The 17,660-nt window shown below is 31.0% G+C and overlaps 1 protein-coding gene and 1 long non-coding RNA gene across 2 annotated transcripts; one reads left to right on the forward strand and one right to left on the reverse strand.

The window, feature by feature from the left end:
• Positions 1-5,976: 5,976 nt before the first annotated feature.
• LOC107911359 (L-ascorbate oxidase homolog) lies at positions 5,977-8,791 on the reverse strand. Its single transcript, XM_016839208.2, has 8 exons — positions 8,642-8,791; positions 8,342-8,531; positions 8,101-8,210; positions 7,610-7,880; positions 7,082-7,524; positions 6,611-6,976; positions 6,441-6,525; positions 5,977-6,356 (listed from the first exon to the last, which is right to left on the reverse strand). The coding sequence occupies exons 2-8, from the start codon at positions 8,486-8,488 to the stop codon at positions 6,159-6,161; spliced, it is 1,620 nt and encodes a 539-aa protein (XP_016694697.2). The 5' UTR covers positions 8,489-8,531; positions 8,642-8,791; the 3' UTR covers positions 5,977-6,158.
• Positions 8,792-11,923: 3,132 nt separating this feature from the next.
• LOC107913136 (uncharacterized) lies at positions 11,924-17,429 on the forward strand. Its single transcript, XR_001688420.2, has 4 exons — positions 11,924-12,130; positions 12,822-13,133; positions 13,230-13,359; positions 17,196-17,429. It is a non-coding gene; the product is annotated as an uncharacterized lncRNA (long non-coding RNA).
• The last annotated feature ends 231 nt before the right edge of the window (positions 17,430-17,660 follow it).

The following is a 17,660-nucleotide window of genomic DNA, read 5'->3' on the forward strand; positions in this document are numbered from 1 at the left end:
GGCAAGTTCCTAAAGCTCACTACATGAGGTTTAGCTTCTAGAGCAAAGGTACCCAAACCAGCAAATTCCTCGATCCTCAGCCATTATAGGCTTATATGAACCAAGTTCAGTTCAGAGGAATACATTTCCCTATGGCTGCATTTCGAAAGCGGTCCACTATCCTGCACGGAGGTATTTCGAAAGCAGTCCACTATCCTGCATGGAGGTGAAAACCTCATGAAGGACTAGATTCTCACTCCCACTTAAACGGCTAAATTTGACCAAATTATGTAATGCAAAATGCAAATTCACAGTCTTAAACAAAGCAAGCATGCCATGATGAAAACCAATGAATGCGAAGGAAAAATCGTAATTTAAAACAAATTTTGGTTTTTCGACCATAAAACAAAAATTAATCAATTTATGGATTTAATCTCTAACAGGTCCCCAGTGGAGTCGCCAAACTGTCAAAACCATTTTTTTGGAAAACAGGGTTGACTTTTTATTTTGAAAACGAAAATGAAAATGGGGAGTCGCCACCAATATTTTATTGAAGTGTGATTGGATCACCTAAAAAATGATTTTGGTCTGCGAGTTTTAGAAAATGGGTTCGGGAGTTAGTTACGTACGAGAAAGGATTAGCACCCTCGTAACGCTCAAAATTGGTACTGAATTAATTATTTAATGTCTTAAGGTCGAATAAAAAAGATTAAAAAAATGATTCTCCTTTTAAAATCTTTATTGAAATTTATTAATTTGAAAATTAAAAAAATTCAGTCTTCTTGCTTCAATGAAGAAATCGAAAACCCCATAAGTTGGGGCGCGACTCCTTGAAGTTTCAAAGACGACATACGAGTTTGCCTTTATTTAAAAACCTCATCTCGAGATAACAGAATATTATATCCAATAAGTTAGGACACAATATTTTGAATCATCGAGATAAGCTTTAATTTGGAATCTTTGCTTTAATTAAAAAGTAATACTCGGTTACTTAAATTCAACGAGGAAGATTGAGGCCCAGTAAGTTAGGGCACAATCTTCTCGAGAATCTTGGATACCGAGTCTTATTTTATAAATCCTTGAATGAAAAATGTAAGGCGATTAAATGACAATATGCGACGCAAAAGGATAATTTGTAAATAAATTATACATTAATCAAATGAAACGGTAGATAAATACAAGCAAGTAATACACATAGCAACAATAATCTCATGTAAATACCCACATTGGCTAATAAGTAGAAACTAATTAAAATCAAGTAATTTTACATAAACACTAATGAAATATACAAATTTAAGCATAATTTAAGAAATAAATATAATATATGTAAATTAAAATATTAAAATAAATTTAAATAAATTAAAAATATTAAAATAAGTTGAAATGAATTAAAGATTTTAAAATATTTGAAAGAAATAAAATATCTATATAATAATACGAAATTAACAATAGATTATGTATGTATAATGAAAATAATTTAATATGAAATATGTATACATAAATAGTATTACGTAAAAAAATATATATTTATACAAATCTAAAAATACGTAATGAGTAAATTTAGAGAAAATATATTGTAGAATAAATTCAAATAATATTAATAATAGTATATTATAAAACAATAATACATATAAAATAAAGTAATGTATATATAATAGGAAAATATATAAGCAAATAATATTATCAATAATAGCAGTAATAGTAATAATATTAATAATAATGAAAGTAGTAATAATTATAATAACAACAACAATAATCCTAACATTAATGAAAATATTAAACTAATTTAAAAAAACTCAAAAGAAAAAGAAAAAGAAAGATTAGATTGCAACTAAAACGAAATTAATTGGGGATAATGTAAATAAAACAGAATAAGGGCCAATGTGCAATGCGCGAATGACATGGAGGGTTAATTTGGAAATATTCTCAACCCTCCAAAACGCTGTGTTGCAACATGGACTAAAATAAAACGAGCAACAAATTAAAGGGTGAAATTTAAAAAGAAAAAGAAAAGAACTTATTTGAACACGCCACAAAAGAGAGGACCATTTACGCAAATTTACCCCTGGGACAAAACGCTCGGATCCTCCCCTGGGTCGGGTCAACACACGGGTAAGGGCCTGAAATGGCGCCATTTTGCGCCTGGTGCTTTAAATCAAAACGACGCCGTTTTGATAAACTTTATAAATTAACTTTTTTGTCAAAAAAAACATTTTATTCCTTTCTCAAAAAAAAAAACCTTCAAAGATCCTCTCAAAGCCCCTCCTCTCCTTTTAGATCCCGGTAGAACTCCAATGCCGCACTACTGCGGCGGCCGCCGGCGACGGTGACGCCGTCCCTGTGGCCGAAAAATTTTAAATAAATTTTTTTTTGGTTTTTTCGACTTCCGAACCCAAAAATCACCGATTTTCATCGGAATCGGCACCTCCTTTGGTAAAAAGGTACGACCTTTACCCTTTTCTTTTTTGTTTCCGATTTAAAAAAATAGAAGGTAAAACATCTACCTTCGAAAATGGCTTGTATTTGAATTGATTTTTCTCTACTTTTTTTGATTTATCCGTGTGTATCAAATACATAAATTCGGGGCCTTTTTATAGGCCGAAATTTCCTATTTTTCCCTACTTTTACACTATTTTTGTTGCTATTGTACTCTCCTAGTCCGTTTTGCAAGTACAACGTGACGGCACACGCGGAGAAAGCGGCGCGCACGAGGCTGCCGTTTAGCTACTGTTGGGGGCGAGGGCTGCTTAGGGTTTTTTCTATTTTCTTTTTCTGAAAATGTTTTGGGCTGTCTTGTTAGGCTAAGGTTTAGGTTTAGTTAGGGTTATTATTGTTTATTATTGGGTTTGTATTGTAATTTGGATATTTTTTGGACTTTAGTTTATTTGTTTTATTTGTTAACTGGGCCGGCAAAATGGGTATAACAGTTTTTATTGGCTTAATAATTACTTTATTAGTATTTTAAACAAATAACCACCACAGGTGATCTATTAGCAATTGAGTTATTTATTATTAGAATTTAAAATAAATAATCATTTTGTAATTTATACAGAGAAATATAAATATCTATAATTTAGAAAGCATTATTTTAAAATGAAACGTCATCAATAATATTTTTGCAAACAATAATAATATTACGATATTAAACTTTTATATATTTCACAATTAAAAGTAAAAGAATACTTTTATTTCTAGTGATAGTTTACTATTAAGAACTAAAGCCACTTTATTGATTAAATTACTAAATAATTGTTGTAATAATAATTAAGACAAATATAATTATTTCATATTTAATAAATATTTTTTATTTCTGTCAATTTAATGTTTAATTTAAATCAAAATTTTGAAATATTCATTTTTTACTTATATTTTCATAGAACATTAATTATATGCTATCCAATAAATTATTAACATTTTCAACGTTTAACTATTTTTAATTCAATTATTTTATTCAACCAACTTCTTTTTTGACAGAAAATATGACTATTGTGATCAGAAGTCATGTTGTTATTAGAAAATATTTTCAATATTTTCAAATTAAGATGTAAATTTGAAGAATCATTAAATTACAAAATTAAATTAGATATTTCTAATATCATGCAGTAGGTTAAAAAAAATATAAGATTTGATGCTGATATGTTTGTAAGGATGAGAATGTTTATATGATATTAATATAGTCCTTAATAACAAATGATAAAAGAAAAATATGGAACAGATAAAGATTAAATATTCACTAATGTTAAAAGACATTGGTTCTAGCTTTTATTATTAATTTCTGTTTCCATAACTCCTCTCCCATCAGGGTATCTTTGTATGAAACTACCTTCCTTCTCCCACTCTTCCTGAGTCAGGACTAGGTTTTCCTTAAAGTTTTCCCATCAGATTATATTACTACTATCCTTATTTCGATGAAATGGGTTGTATCTTTACAATTATTGGTTAGTTTCTAAACCTTTCGATTATTGTTAATCTTTCTCTTCTATTGGGCTTTTTGTAGACAATGGTATTGGTGCAACAATTTCTAGTATTTTATTTGTTGTTTGTAATATGTATCACGTCTATGTATTATTATTGTTTATTGCTCTTGATAAAGAAATAAGGCTTTCTTTGATTTTAAGGAAAATATATACGCCATTCTTATTTTTGTTTTCTTGGAAAATGGAAAATATTGAAGAAAATATATCTGGTTGAAAATTCTAAAAATGACTTTTAGAAAATAAAAAATAATAAAAATTGTTTTTGTTTTCACTAAAAATGTTTGTAAAAGTGAAAATGATGAAAAAAAGGTTTTTTTTTAAATTTAAATGAATCGGTCCAAGTTCAAAATTCAAAATTGTTATTTTTTAAACAATTGTTTCAAATATTAATTTTGGTACCTGATTCGAATCTATATAAATGTAATTTTTATTTTATTTCTTATATTTCGGTTATAGAAAAATAGTTACCAAATGTGTTTTGGTGTAAATTTATTTTTATTTATTAAAAGAGTTTTTCAATTTTTAAAAATTAAAAATTATTTTTTGAAAATTAAGATATAAAATATTTTCGGGTAAATTATCTAGTTGGTCACCCAACTTTGGCGTTTTCATTTTGGTTATCCAATTTTTAGGATACTTTCATTTTAGTTACCTAAATGTTAAATCTCTAACGGTAGTTAACGGTACATGTCATATCATGTTTGTACTTTCATTTCGGTCACCCAACTTTTAGGTCGCTTTTATTTTGGTCACCTAAAAAATATATTTTTTAAGTATTGATTGGGTAAAAAAGAATCAATGATTAAAGTGAAAAAATGATAGAAACTAAAATCATACAAAAATTATCAAATTGTACTTTTTTATCCCTTTGTCAAAAATCGTAAATTTAGATTTTGAAATATAAATTTTTAAATATTAAGATTCAAAATTATAATAGAATTGGTTGACATTATAATGGACAGAATACTTTCAACAATTTATTTAAATTATTTTAATGTTTTGAAATTATTTCAAAAAATTATCAATGAAAATTATTGTTTTTAATAGTTGTTTACGAAACCCAAATTTCTTTTAATTATATGATCTTGAAATTTTCATGCTAAGATAAAAACAAAGAAAAATTATTTCAATTAATTAAATTAATTAATTTTATCTTCCATTCCAAACAAAGCTCATAATTTTTTTCATCACTTCTCTACCCAAATGAAGAATAAGTAATTAATTTAATTAATTGCAAGTACTTTTTCCCTTCACTTCTAGTTAGCATGAAAGATTCAAGATTATATAATTAAAAAAATAAAATTCTGTAGACAATTATTAAATATGAGTTATTTGAGTTGATTTCATTAAGGATAATCTAGAAACATAAAATAAAATTTTAAAATTTAAAAGATGATTAGATTAATTAATTTTAATATTATAATGACAAATCGATTGACATTATCAATAGATAATAAATTTTTAACAATTTATTCAATTTATTTTTATTTTTTTAAATTTAAAATTTTAATATTAAAAAAAAGAAATTTAGAATTTTGGCAATGAGATAAACAAGTATAATTTGAAATTTTTGTGTGTTATTTTAGCTCCTACAACTTTGTCACTTTAATGCTTGATTTTTTAACCCCAATGAACACTTAAAAATAATAATTTTTTTGGTGAGCAAAATGAAAGGGTAAACATCATATGGTATGTATAGTTAATCGTCATTAAAGATTTAACGCTTAGGTGATTAAAATGAAAACACCGTAAAAATTGAGTGACCAACCAAATAATTTACCCAATATTTTAAATAATCTACCTTAGCATTCATCTCAAAAACCTCACCAAAAATAAAATAAAATAAGATGTACATCAATCGAAAATTTATTCTGAAACATGGGTGCATGTTCACGCAACACGTTATATATCAAGCAGAGAGCTGGCTATTGACCGAATGAAACTCGATTTTCGGATTTTATAGGAAATCGAAACATTCAAGGATTAATGGCACGCACCACATTAATTTACACATGCTAGATAAAAGAAACACATTATTGTGATTTAATATAAAATTTTTAAAAAAATCTAGCCGCAATAAATTTACTATATTTTTAAGTCTTATTTCTCTTCCTAAACAGTCCCACCCTCCTAAAAAAAGAAAAATAAATCAGAAAATAAATTAGCTGCTGTAGATTACATCAATACGACATTAATAGTGTTCTAAGATTGAACGGCCTTGCCACAAAATAGTGCATTTGGAGGAATATCAGTTTCAGTATACAAGCTTTTCTCGTCGTTCCAGACTCTAAGATAGACTTCTTGGCCTAAGTACCGCTTTGACCAGGTTTGCGACCTCAAGTTCCACATTCCTTTGTTGTCCAATGAGACCAAAATTGAAGTCCAGCTTTTAGGATAAACCTGCCAAGATTTTACTAATTTTAATTATTTATATGTTCTATTTTTGAAACATGGGAAACCCGAATCAATCTCCAAGAGGGTTACCTGAACAGTGTTCCTAGATACTGCATCAACCAGGTTGTACCTTTTTCGTCTTCTTACGTCGGTTGTCCAGTTGCCACCGCCATATCTGAAATTTAAAGAATCGTGTTAATTGTTAAACTACCATATATATGTGTGTGTAGATAAAAATCCAGGGGGGTATGGAAACATACCCGGCAACAAAGAAGTTATAACCGTCAAGATGCCAAGACTGGATGGTTTTTTCAGTGTTCTGGAAGACAATCTCAACAAAGTCATGGAGGGTGAGTCCAAAGACCGAGACACCCAAGGTTGGAGGCCCTGAAGGAGGAGCATCCTTGGTCCCGTTCAAGACGAAGACACCAGGGATGTTAAACCAGTCTGCAAGCTTCAATGGAGTGGCTGGATCCACATAGGATATCCCGTTAACGGCATACCGCAATTTGTCATTTATCTCGACTTTTTCATTAGCCAATAAAATTGTCCTCACAACCTTTATTGCCCCATAGTGGAATGATCCCTGAGGATTAGGCCTAGCTGCATTTGCTGTCAAGTTCATTCTAAAACATAAAAATGAAGGAAAAATAAGGGTTAGGATTATGGTACATGATAGCAGTCATTTGCATATTGAAAGAGCAAAAAGAAAAACAATGTTAGAGCAGCACCTGATAGTCCTGGCATGTTTCATGGACCAGTGAACGTGATAAGTTGGGGCAACAGGCAATGGCAAAGAGGGCGGAGTTTGGGAACCCTGATAAAGAAGAATACCGGTAGTGGTGAGGATGGGCTTGGTGAAGCGGGTCGAAGCCACAATGAAGTAGTCTTTAACCGACCCATGTAAGGTAACCAAAACAGCTATGGATTGACCCGCATGAATATCGATGGATTCATACACCTCCTGCAGAGTATGACATCCTTCAACTTCAACAAGAGTCATTGGATGACCCTGGATCCTGAAGTTAATTGATGTTGATATTCCCACATTTGTAACCCTAAATTTGTAAGTTTTCCCTTTCTGACCAGTGAAAGTAAAGTTACTAACACCATTTATGAGGAGCCCATCTGGCAGAGGAAGGTCCAAGCCTGAATCCAACTGCTTCTGTAAGGCCTGTGTAAAAAACGTGCAATTGATTAGAATGATTGGATAGGAGCCGTTGACGATAATCTAGTTAAAGAAAAAAGAAATGTTCTACCTTGTGGCCCTTGATGTACCAATCACCAACAAGCAAAGTTACATCCTCATCAAATGCTGGGTAAGGGATTGAAATCACAGATCTTTGGTTAATGTTGAAAGCCCCAAAGCCACCCGAAGCTCTATGCATTAGAGTTGAAGGATAGTACATGAAGGTCCCAATTTGATCCTTCACCTGGAATTTGTATGTCCAGTTTGAGTGGGGAGGGATTGGGCAATTGGTTCCTAGCACACCATCTTGCCATGATGTTCTCCTTTGCATAATTCCATGCCTAATTTCCAAAACAAATCAGGTTATTGCCATGCATATCTATATTATATTGAATTAAAGTATGATATCAATTTAGTTAAAAACTAACTAAAAAATCAAAATAAACCCTAAATCAAATACTAATATAATAAAGACATATTTTCTTATATAATCTAGTTATAAATTAAAGCAAATGCATAAGTAAGAAGAAAAAAGAAAGTTAAGGTTGGAGACCAACAAACCAGGTAATGAGGAAGGGTTCATCTAAATGATTGATGACATTAACAACTATGTTGTTATTAGTCACAGCTTCAATTGGAGGTCCAGGGAATTGATTATTAATAAGAATGACCTTCAAATTTTAAACGAAAAACAAATCTTCTGCTTAGAATTCAGGTAAAAGTAAACATCTGAGTATGAACATTAATTATTAATGTTCTTCAACAGAAAATAAAAAAAAAAAAAAGAAGATTACAAACAAACCTGCTGGGGAACACCAAGAGGTGCCCGAGTTCCATATGTGACTTCCCAAGTATAGAATAGATATGGATCTTCTGCATTGGTGCAGAAGAAGAGAGTAGAGCAAACAATTATTCCGAGTAAAAATTGCAGCAAAGTGGCCTCTTTCATCGTTTTAGCTGAACTATTTCCTACCAGTTCAGTCCTTTTTGCCCTAAAGAAGGTTGAAAGAAAGAAAAATAAAACCCTTGATGTGAGGTTTACAGGATCAACCAAATTATATACTACTAGTAAACTCAAAAGGTGTAAAAGAAAGAAACCCACCAAAATTGTAAGTCTTCCCAACAATGAGACTTTGGAGGAGTCGTGTACGAACAATAACACAGCCTTGTTTATACTTATATATGGAGGTGGATGGTTAAAGATCGTGAAAATATGACAACATGCAGAAGAAGTTCTTTTGCGCCGCACTTCATGCTCAATGCAAACTCCATGAGCTATCACAACTCATGTACCTGATGAAAATAACTCGGAATAATTAAACTAATATATTGCCAGCTAAGTATTATAAAGTCAGACGTTTCGGATATATTTGAGAATATTATTATTATTATTATTATTACTATTTGGTAGCCCAAGAGGAGAAGTTCACTAAAATATATTTGGATTGAGAAGCGTCAGCAATAACAATAGTAGCGGGAGAGGGAAAGCAGGAAAATGTAGGGATGGCGGGAGCGACAGCGGCGCATCCGTGTACGGATCGTATTTAAGTGCAAGGGAACGTGGAGAGAGAGATTTGGGTTTTAATTGTAGTTTCATTGGAACAGTCTTTTTAACTTCAACTCGATTGTGGTTTAATAAGCAAAACAAATTTTATGTATAAATATCTATCTACGATTTTAGAAAAAAAAATATCATTTATTTTTTATCATATTATTGAAGTTGTATTTAAAAATAATTATAATATTTAATTTAAAATTATTAATTAAAAAAGTTGAAAGAAGATGGAACTTTTGATAATTATATATTAAAAAGTTATAATAATTACAGTTAAAAATAATTAGAATTTAAATAATAATTGTTAGTTAAAAAAAATTTGTGTTAAGTTTAAAATATAGTTATTACTTGAATAAAATTTTAAATATCTTAATTAATATTAGAATTAATTATATTAATTAGTTATTTTTGAATTATGTTATTTTGCATTAACTACTGAAAATAAAACTACATTGTATGTTGAATAGGTTAATATATTTTAATTATATCTAAAAATTCAAATTAAAAATATCATTTTACACTAATTACTGCAATTAAAAATACAATGTTAAAAAATTAATTAATTATTAAATGCAAAAAATTACATACGCATATAATATTAGAAACTAATATTTATAGAAATTTTAAGTGAAAATTAAATAAGTTTTTAGTTGAAATGACAAGATTAATGTTGTAATGTGTGTTTAGATGAAAATTTTTAAAACTTTGGTCGTTTTTTTTTAAATGTTAATATTTTAGAATTCGTTAATCCCTAACCATTGTAATTACTTCATTGGGATAAATAATGGTTTTAAGGAAAATCAAGTTATTAAATTTTACAAATTATAAAATAATTATAAAATAAGAAGGATTATACTAAAAATAAATAATATAAAAACTTCAATACATATATCATCATATTTTTTAAAATTTATAAATATTTTTAATAAAATAAAATATTAAAAATATATATTAGAATTAAATAAAATTGATTTTTTTGAAGTTTTATTTTATAGTGAAATTAAAGAAAAAAATTATATTTTGATGGATATTACTTGTTTTGCATTATAATAAATTAAAGTTCACTACAGAATTTCTTTTATAACAGATTTTCATTCATTTGATTTTAATGTAAATTATATATTCTGGTGATCAAAATTTTATTAAGTGAGAAAGGCATTCCAGTTTTTCTACTGATATATATTACAGTGCTTTAAAAAACAGTTGTGTTTATATATTTAAAAAAAAAACATTTGTGTTAATAGAGTCATTACTAATTCGCTTAAAATATAGAAAAAAAATTGTGATAATTATGACTATAATTTAATTTATAATTATTTGTTGAAAAATATGTAAAATGCTGTGTTATTTTTATTTTTTATTGTGTTTATTGATGTAAAATAAAATTATCATTTGACTAGAACTATTACTTATAGGGGTGTTAATACTTGAACCGAATTATCATTAACCAAATTAATCAAAATTTATAATTTTTTATTAAAATAAGTATAAAACATATCTATATATTTGATTAAAGAGAACATGAAAGACATAAAACAGGTTACAGTAATATGGTGTAAAATTAAATAGAGAAATATTTGCCCAAAGCTGAACGGCAGTGAAAAGTGAACTGCAATGGAGGGGGAACAACAACGAACGGTGACCAGAAATGAACGGCGGTGATGCTCCTGCTGAATGTTAGTGAATAGAAGGGATGGATAACGGGTTGAGATATTATTTCAGTTAGTTATCTGATTTCAAACTGAAATAATTGATAATCGAAATTTTAGAAAATCATTAATTGATCTTCAACCAAATTAAATTCGACCATCGACTGATTAGCCGAATTAGATTGGTTTGGTCGGTTAATTCGGTTTTAACCGAACTGTAAACACCCCTAATTACTTGAATAGAACTCTGAGCATCTTTATTATCACTTAATTCATATTAGAGTTATGTACCAATTAAAATATAAATTTAGCTTTATAAATAGCATTCGGTAATTAAGCATATTCAATCAAGTAACATCTAAGAAAAATTATTAGTAAAAAGAATAAGAGACTTTTAGCATTAATAAATTAGAATTATAAAAAGAATGAAAAATTAAAATCATTGCTCTTTGAATAAGCAATATTGAATCATATTCGAATAATAATAGCATCAAAAGTTATATTAGTTGATGACAAAGTAATATGATATTATGATTTTTTTTATCTGTTTAGTGTAGGTGACAAATGTTTTGCAGTTTTGTTTTGAAAAGAAAGTCAAATTTCAACGATTATTTTTTAATCACTATTATTAAATATATCTATTAATTTATGTTAAATATCTTTCCTATTTACCATTAATTATTATTATAATTGCTAAATGTTGTTTTACTTATTTTTATATATTTTTTAAATTAAAAATTATAGTTTACTTTGTTATATAGTTTCAAATTTATATATTATTTAAAAATTAATTAAAAATTAAATGTGTAAATTTATGTGCAATGCATGTAACACTAGAAACTAGTTAGTTACAAATATATGAATAATCTATATAAATTTTATACTATTATATTATGTTTTAAAACATAAAAATATAATTTCAATTACATTAGTTAAAAAATATCTTTTAAAATTATTTTTTCTTTTTTTTTTGAATAAAATGATTGGAATATTATAAATACAGGATCAAGACAAAAAGCTAATATCCAATAGAATTGGGCTCAGTTCTACAGACTGTACCGAAAAACAAAGGGTGAGCTACACATAAGAAATAGCCCAACAATACTTAAAACAAAAGAAAATTAAAGCAGAAAAATGAATTAATAAATAAAAGAAAAAGCAACCTACAGTCATTTCCCAGTCTAATCAGCCAGCTGGACGCAATTAAAATCCCGACTTTCCATGCCGAAACGTCACACCTGCTCAGTAGATAACAGTTACCAAAAATTCTTTCCTCTATCTGTTATCATTTTCGATTCACTCCTCATTTGAAACATCTTCAATCCGGGTTCCTTGGCCACTCCTCTTCCAAGGCAGCTTCATTGCAGATCGGCGTATCCCTTACCAGGTACATCTCTTCCCTTTTTACTAATGCTTCCTTCGCTAGTTTATGGGCTTGAATATTTTATGATCTTTGAATAAATCGAAAAATGATTTCTTGAAACCGAGAACTACAACTCTGGATATCTCTGATAATCGCTCCGACAATCGATCTATCCATATCTGTCGCTTTACAATTTTTGATGATTGTTTTCGACTCCCCCATAAGCGTGACTCATTTTAGACCCATTAAGATGCCTAACTTGGCTGTCTGTAAACATATAAGTGCCTCTGCTAGAAACAGAGATGAGACATTGGCATGAAGGGTCGTTTTTGAGGCTTTTATCTCTCCCATCTGATCTCGAACGACAATCCCCGACGCTGATCTGGAATTGTTTGCATCAAAAGCTGCATCGAATTGTATTATGTCCCTTGTTGTCTCCTCCTTTTGCTTTTGTGTTCTGGTAGTCCCCAACACTCCTTCTAGTTCTGTTAAATAGCTCTGTATTTTTTGTACTAGATCCCTTCCTGATGCAAGTTTCTTTCATGCACCATTTGGTTCCGCGAGCTCCATATAACCCACAGAGTACAGCAAAACATCCGACAATGTTCCTTAGTACCTTTTCTGAAAACCCAAGCAAGCCATGTCTTGATATTTTGATCTAGATGTGATGTAACCCAAGCCATATTAAGATTCTTCCATACTTCAATGCTTGTAGGGCATTGCCGAAAGACATGGAAGCTGTCCTCTTCCCCAGACCAACATCGAGGGCATCTCACATTTGTGGTTATTCGCTTGCATCTGAGATTGACTAGTGTATGAATATAGTTCCAGAATATCCGCCAGAATAGAAGTAGAATTTTTTATGGAATTTGTAAATTCCAAAGTTTTCTGTTTAATTCTTTAGTATCAGTCTGTAATAAATAACTATTAGGATCCAGAAAGTTCACTTTTCCAAACGAGCAAGTCTTCGCAGTTTGTTACTGCAAGTGGGATCTGCAAAATTCTTTGAGTAATGTCCGTTTGAAAGGTATTAGTAATAACCTCCGTTTTCCACATCTTACTTGTACCATCGATTAAATCTGATACTAATTTCAGCTCTCCATTGTCATCTCTGTTCTGCCAGATAACAAGTTCTACCCCTGGAATCCACTGACCTGTCCAAATGGAGATGCCATTTCCTCTCCCAACTCTCCAACTTAGCCCTTGAAGAATTAGTCCCTTTGCAATCCAAATACTCTTCCATGTAAGAGAAGGTAAACTCCTCAACTATGCACTTAGAAAATTAGACCGCGGATAATACTTTGCTTTAAGAACCCTGGCTAAAAGTGAATTTGGATAATTAAAGAGACGCCAACCTTGCTTGGCTAATGATGCGATATTAAACTGGCTAAGATTACGAAAACCCAAACCTCCATTTTCTTTTAAACTGCAAATATTTTTCCAAGAGCACCAATGAACTCCCTCTTTCCATGTCCCCTTCTCCACCAAAATTTCACAACAATTGCTTCCATTTCATCGCATAAAGATTTTGGGAGTAAAAAGCAAGTCATTGAATATGTCAGAATTGCTTGTAAAATAGCTTTAATAAAAATTTCTTTTTCACCCTGCGATAAAAATCTAGTACTCTAATTGTCAATGCGTTGCTTTAGCCTATCCTTTAAAGCCTGAAAAGATTCCTTCTTTTTTAATCCCTCCATGTTTGGCAAACCTAGGTATTGTTCTGGCTCAACTGAACTTCGAATTCCCAACAAATTGACAACCAGTCTTCTTTCTTCCTCTATTGTGTTTTTACTGAAAAAACAGTTGATTTATCAAAATTCACACATTGTCCCGAACATCTTTTATACTCACTTAAGATCTCCTTGAGTACAACAGCCCCTCTGCTTGTTGCTTCCCCAAATAGAATGCTGTCGTCTGCAAATAATAAATGTGACCTGTGGACCTCTTCTACTTACCTTGACACCCTTCAGAAATCCTTATTTTGTAGCTATTCTCATAAGACTAGAAAGGCCGTCTCCACATATTAGGAAAAGAAACGGACTCAAAGGATCACCCTGTCGAAGTCCCCTGGTTGGACGGAATGTTACTCCAACATTTCCATTTACCACAACCTTATATGAAATAGTAGACATGCATTTCATAATAGTATCAATCCATATTTGAGCAAATCTCATTCGTATCATTATCTCCCTAACAAAGTTCCATTCAACCCTGTCATAAGCCTTACTCATGTCCAATTTTACCGTCATAAAGCCCTTTCCCCCCACTCTTTTCTGTTTTAGAGTATACAATATTTCGTAAGCTAGCAATTAATTTTCCGAGATTAATTTTCCTGGCACAAAAGCACTTTGAGCACTATCAATGCATTTATCAATCACTCTTCGAAATCTGTTCGCTGTAACTTTCGCCATCATTTTATAAATAACATTGCATAAACTAATAAGCCTAAACTGTGACATATTAGATGGGTTGTTAATTTTTGGAATAAGCACAATATGAGTTGTGTTAATTGAACTGACCTTCATATCTCCATTCAAGAATTGTTGACACAAGGAAACTACTTCCTCTCCAATAAAATGCCAACACTTCTGATAAAAGATAGCTGGAAATCCATCCTCGCCCGGCACCTTTGGGGGTACCATTTTGAACAAAGCCTCGTGAATCTCTTCTCCTGTATATCGCGCCATAAGCTCTTTATTTTCCTCATCATAGACACATCGATCAATGCTCGAGAGTAAATAATCAATTTTTTTCTGATTATTTGATGTAAACAAATTCTGAAAGTAGGACCTTGATATTTCTTCCATTTCTTAAAGATCTCTCGTTTCCCTTCTATGTTCACTTTGTAACTTACTAATCATGTTTTTCTTCTGCCTCTGGGTTGCCTGACTATGGAAAAAAGTTTAATTTTTGTCGCCTAATTTCAACCAGTTCAGTTGGGCCCTTTGCTCCTAGTATCTTTCATCCTTCTCAATTTCCAAATTTAGCTAAATCTTCGTATCAATCATCTCCGCCATGTTAGTATCATCCCTTTCAGCTTTAAGCAACTCTGATAACTTTGCTGTTAAAGATTCATTTCTCCATTTTTTATTAATTTGCATTTCTCGCCCAATTTTCCAGACCCTTCTTTAAAAATTCCATCTTCTATAGAAAATCACCTTATGCTATCTCCCATAAAATTTCCAGTTTCATCAACAAAAGAATCTTCCAAAAATTATCAGGTTTCAATTCTGAAACAATTTTCATTTTACTGTCTTCCTTCCTTTTTTGTATAAATTAAAAGAGGACAATGATCAGAAAAAGAATGCACCAGATGCTGAACTTTTACCTCAGAAAATAGATAAATCCATTCCTCATTGGCAACCCTCTATCTATACATACTTGTATATTTGTTTCTAGGAGATTACCTCTCCCACATGAACCATCTACCCAAGTACCCCACATCATTCAGTTGACAAAACTCTAAAGCTTTCCAAAACATTCCCATCCTTCTTTCATCTTGGGGCAGGCCTCCCTTTTTTTCAAAGCCATACATAATTTCATTGAAATCTCCACATACCAACCAAGGGACATTCTTTTCATTATAAAGATTTTTCAAGACAACCCATGAATCTTCTCTATCTTGTGCATACGAAGTTCCATAAAAACCTGTAAATCGCCAATTAACTTCTCTTTCATTATCATTCACTACCACATCAATATGCCTTTAAGAGATTCTGTAGTGAAATATTAACGTCATTCCACCAAGCCTAACATAACCCTCCTCTAGTACCTTCCGGATCCACCTCAATACCATTCACAAAACCACATCTCCGTTGAACTCTTTCCATCTGAATTCCACAAAGTTTCGTCTCCATAAAGAAGACTATATGGGGATCACAAGTCTTCAGCGAATGCCGAAGTCTTCTAACTATCCGTGGACTCCGTAATCCAAGGACATTCCAGCTTAATATTTTCATTGCACCCGGTCGACTTGCCATTTGGCAGCCACCGATGATAAATGATTAAGATCTTCCAAACTCCTATTTCTTGTCAGGGTATTATTCATCTCCTCAATCCTTTGTAAATCATCAAGCTCCCCTCTAGATCTTTTCTTACCCTCCTCTCCTACTAGGGCCACATCCTCCAAAACGTGATCTATCGCATTTAGGGCGTGATAAGTCAGTGAACTATCCTGCTTTGTACCAACACTTGATAAACTGCCTTCCAAATTAAAACCAAGATCTGGATCAACAGACTTCCCATAACTTTTCCTGTACTCCATCCTCCGTTGTTCATTTGCAAATCCCCTATTTACCTCATGAATTCCACTCGTAACCCCCTCACTTTCCTCTCGTAACCAGACACTGTTCATAGTCAAAGCTCTTTGGGATTGTGCTCTTATTGATAAATCCCACCCCATTTTAGCAATTTTCACTCCAATTGTCATTTTTGCCTCACAAAAAGAATCATTATGGCCCAACTTTCCACAATAGAAACAGAAAAAGTGTCAACCTTTCATATTTAAAACTAACATATGAACGCCTCCCACGGAACTCGATTTGTTTCTTCCTTTTCAAGGGACGTCTGATATCAATTTGGACCCTGATTTGCATAAAATTCCTATTTTCTTTCCCTATATTTGGCACATTGTATTCCATAAAGTACCCCAAGAAATTTTCTAAATTCACTACTAAGTTTTCAGAAAACAAACCAATAGGCACATTATGTATTTGAACCCAAAAAAGGGTTAACACTAAAGGCACCTACAGCGGATCCTCCCCCTAATGTAGTTTATAAGTATCAGCAAATGATTATTAAAGGTCCATGGGGAGCCTTTCAAAACCCTCTTCATATCCATAGAATGAAAACATTGAAACAGTAACCTTTTTTCCCTAGATCTCGGATTCGAACGCCCCGAACAGTATGCCACAAATTTGCCATAGTGCTTTTTCATGGCTGGAAAGTGAATTATGCTTGCTATGAGAAAACACCCCACTAATTGAAAAAACTCTACCCTTCTTCCCGTACTAGGATCTTGAATTTGAATAGCAACATCTTCCCTTCATTTATCATTAATTGGGCTTATTAGTTTTCCATTATTTTTCAGGGACACAACGCAGAAAACCAAAAGAAAAAGACAGAATAACAAGAAAACCTAAATTCTTGCCAGAGGTAGCAGACACAAGCGCGCTAGGGTAGCAGATTGTTAAAACCCTAGATTGTTGAGTTGTTAGTCTCACGGCATAAATAACTTGTACAGACTATTGATTTGTTTTGTACCAATACAATTATTTTTTTCTTAAAAACACATTAAATTAAATAAATATTAGAATAGTATAAATACTTGGAATTATTATATAAAAATATTCATGTTTAAAATAGTTTTTAAAAATTAGTATGTTTTAAAATTAAAATATTTGGAATTATATAAAAATATTTGAAAATTTGAAGTTAAAATTTTATATTACAATATTAAAAAATGTTGAACTATGCACGTGCCAATCCATCCATAACATTAAAATTTAATTCAAAATAATAATTTAACAAATTGATTAGAAATAAATTTTAACAA

Source organism: Gossypium hirsutum, chromosome D11 (assembly GCF_007990345.1).
Source record: "Gossypium hirsutum isolate 1008001.06 chromosome D11, Gossypium_hirsutum_v2.1, whole genome shotgun sequence".
Lineage (NCBI taxonomy): Eukaryota > Viridiplantae > Streptophyta > Magnoliopsida > Malvales > Malvaceae > Gossypium > Gossypium hirsutum.